The sequence below is a fragment of the Otolemur garnettii genome, unplaced genomic scaffold (genome assembly GCF_000181295.1).
Source record: "Otolemur garnettii isolate 467f Iridium unplaced genomic scaffold, OtoGar3 scaffold00043, whole genome shotgun sequence".
Lineage (NCBI taxonomy): Eukaryota > Metazoa > Chordata > Mammalia > Primates > Galagidae > Otolemur > Otolemur garnettii.
Window position 1 is genome coordinate 10,818,014 of NW_003852438.1, and position 2,917 is coordinate 10,820,930.

The following is a 2,917-nucleotide window of genomic DNA, read 5'->3' on the forward strand; positions in this document are numbered from 1 at the left end:
AAAAAAAAAAAAAAAATTAGCACTGATAACTACTCTAAGAGTAAAATCAATCAGAGAAGACAAAATGATTCCCTGTAAGATATGCAGGAACATTCATTAAACATTCCATAATAATCAAAAAGGAAAACAGAAAGGGCATTAGAGATCGGATATGGATGACTTCAGAGTAAGTGATGGGTACAATTATCAAGATTAATCAAAACATGGGATGGGCAAACTGTGACAAAAGTGGATGCCTTCTGACAAAGAATACCTATACAATTTATCTTGGACGCTTGATTCTCCCTCTTCCTCCACTACTCTCCTTTCGTCTTGATCAGCTAACTCCCTCATTAATTTTAATTCAGTTCTGCCTCCTTGCAAAGCACCTGCCTTTGGGCCAATACCACATAAAACCCCTCACCATCTCCTTTCAGCCCTCACAAAGGGAGTACAGTTCTTACCCCATGGCTCCCCACCCACAGCATCTCCTCATGCAAGTCAAAGTGGGAGACGGAGACAGGCACTCCCACTTCAGCCACCACACTGTGCAATTCAGAGTAGACACCTTCCATTATGTGCACTGACTCCTGGACGGGAAGAGCCTCCAAGGCCACTCCCTCTGGGTCCAGCTCCACATTCTGTAGCAGACTTGGGTTCAGGTGGGCATCCAGGACAGGGTCCAAGGCAGAATGCATGGCAGGGGCATACTCTGCCAGTCCAGGATCTAGACCCTCAAAGTTCATGATGACGATGACAGCTGATTAGGCCTGTGCCACACCCTTCCTTGCCACAGTCCCTGACCAAACTTTCAGCAGGACAGCACCGATGGGCCTAGAATGGACATCCCGGCCTGCAAGGGGAAAGAGGTAGCTGAGTCAGGGGTAAGCCCAAGTACTGGTACTTAAGTCATCTAGTTATGTGGGAGTATGGGGGAGGAAAATGAGGCAGGCAGAAGGAATGAAACTGCCAGGCTGAGAATGAAAAAGGGGGACAGGCAATGGGCCGGAGTTGGTAAAACTACTGTCCCTCCCTCTCCTCCTCTTGGCCCTCTGTACTCCCCACCACCCGACCATCCACCTTAATTCTCATCTTCCAGAACTGCTCACTCTCCAGGTTCAGCCCTGAACCCCCCAGGGAAAAGGAGCAGGAATTGCAGGATTTGAATAGGAAGACAGGTGTAAGGTACTTGTTTCCCAGAATTGGGGAGGGGGTGAGGAGAACCAGAGAAGTCAGTTTCCCAGAATCCTCTGTGATAATTACCCAGGATCCTCTAGGGTAGAACACTAATGGCCAGTAACTCGCAATTGAGGCGGGGGTAGGGGAAGGTAATGGAAACGGCTAGCTACCCAGAATTCTCTCGGGGAACCAGAGAAATCAGTTACTCAGAATTCTCCCCCGTCGTCGTGAGGGGAGAGACAGGGCAAGGGTCAGAAGTGTTCCTGGGATGCTTACGGGGAATAGGTCATTACCAAGATTTCTCCATGGCGGGCATTTTGGAGATCGTGGAATTAAAACGAGTAGGGGGAGCACAAACGCCGTCAGCTCCGTGGGAATTTCCAGTTTCCCCAGTTCTCCCCCACACCTCGGGCTCACTCTAACCTTATGGCGGGAAGGACCGGACTCCCAGTTGCGGCTTCCAATCAGGAAGGGCTTGGGCGCGACTAAGCCAATCAGAAGGAGCTAGGTACAGGCGCGCTCCGGGAGAAGGCGTGTGACGCAGAACGAGACCAAAACAAGGTTACGGGGCGCCGTTCGGGACAAACGACGCCAGAGTCTGGGTTTGTCAGGTTTTGTAAAAAATAATTCTTTTAAAAATTTTTCTTGGGCTCGGCGCCTGTGGCTCAAGCGGCTAAGGTGCCTGCCACATACACCTGAGCTGGCGGGTTCGAATCCAGCCTGGACCCGCCAAACAATAATAACGGCTACAAGTAAAAAACAGCCGGCGTTGTGGCGGGCGCCTGTAGTCCCAGCTACTTGGGAGGCGGAGGCGGGAGAAACGCTTGACCCAGGAGTTGGAGGTTGCTGTGAGCTGTGATGTTGCAGCGCTCTACCCACAGCGATAGTTTGAGGCTCTGTCTAAAAAAAAAATTTTTTTTTCTTGAATAAAATTAGAACTAGACTTGGAAAACGAAATTTTATGCTTCCAGTAACTTTAGGATCTCTTTAGAATAAGGGGATCCCAAGGCAAAGTCCTGGGAATCGATCGCTGGGCATTCCCAGCGTAACCTAGTTCACCCCCTCTGCCCGCGGTTCTGGGGAGCTACTCTGCAACCTCTGACCCTGCTGCCCCCGAAAGTCGCTGTTATTTCCTGTCATTTCTAGATATGGGAGAGAAAAAAGGAAGCGGGAGCCACATTCTTGATGCGGCCCAAGTGGCCGCATCTTCTGCGATTCTGAAGGCATCCGTGTGAAACTCCCATCTGTGTTTGTTCCCTCCCTAGAGGCCCTGGTGACATTCCCAGGGAACAGGACCACTGGCCATCAAATTCCCCTGTCCCATGGAGCAGGACAGTCTCTCAGAGGGGGCTGAGAACGGCAAACTGAAAAGTTTGCGTTCTCCAAACTTAAACGGATTTACCATCAACAGTTATTCTGACGGGTTCTTGGGGTCTGCAAGCTTAAATTTCTTTGGAATGGGGTGGGAAACCTGCAGCTTTCTGATTTCAAGAGCGTTGGTTTTTAAGCAATAAGTGAGGCAGTAAAAGCTTTTTTGTTCTCTGCAGCGCGCCTTCGAATAATAGGATGCATGTAAAATTTGGATTCAGTCAAAAGGCTGAACTTAAGGACCAGGAAGGTCACATTTCCTAAAAGGTCGTAGGTTCCCCACCTCAACCAGCTGTTGTTACTGTTTCTAAAGGCCAGGTAGAGGGACTCTGGTGGGAGAAATTCCTCATAGAGGATACAGTTTTAAAGCATTTCTCTCTCTCTCTCTTTT

The 2,917-nt window shown here is 49.4% G+C and overlaps 1 protein-coding gene across 4 annotated transcripts in view; it reads right to left on the reverse strand.

Annotated features, from left to right (window-relative positions):
- Window positions 1-1,638, reverse strand: part of PAN2 (PAN2 poly(A) specific ribonuclease subunit) — a 25,098-nt gene extending 23,460 nt beyond the window's left edge. For all 4 annotated transcript variants that reach the window (XR_002773577.1, XM_012805578.1, XM_023513562.1 and 1 more), the window contains exons 1-2: window positions 1,452-1,638; window positions 444-832 (exon numbers count right to left, since the gene is read on the reverse strand). Coding sequence is in view for 3 of the 4 variants with exons in the window: in XM_012805578.1 (XP_012661032.1) it covers window positions 444-725 (282 nt within the window). In the remaining variant the exon portion in view is untranslated. The remainder of the gene's footprint in view (window positions 1-443; window positions 833-1,451) is intronic.
- Between the last annotated feature and the right edge of the window lie 1,279 nt (window positions 1,639-2,917).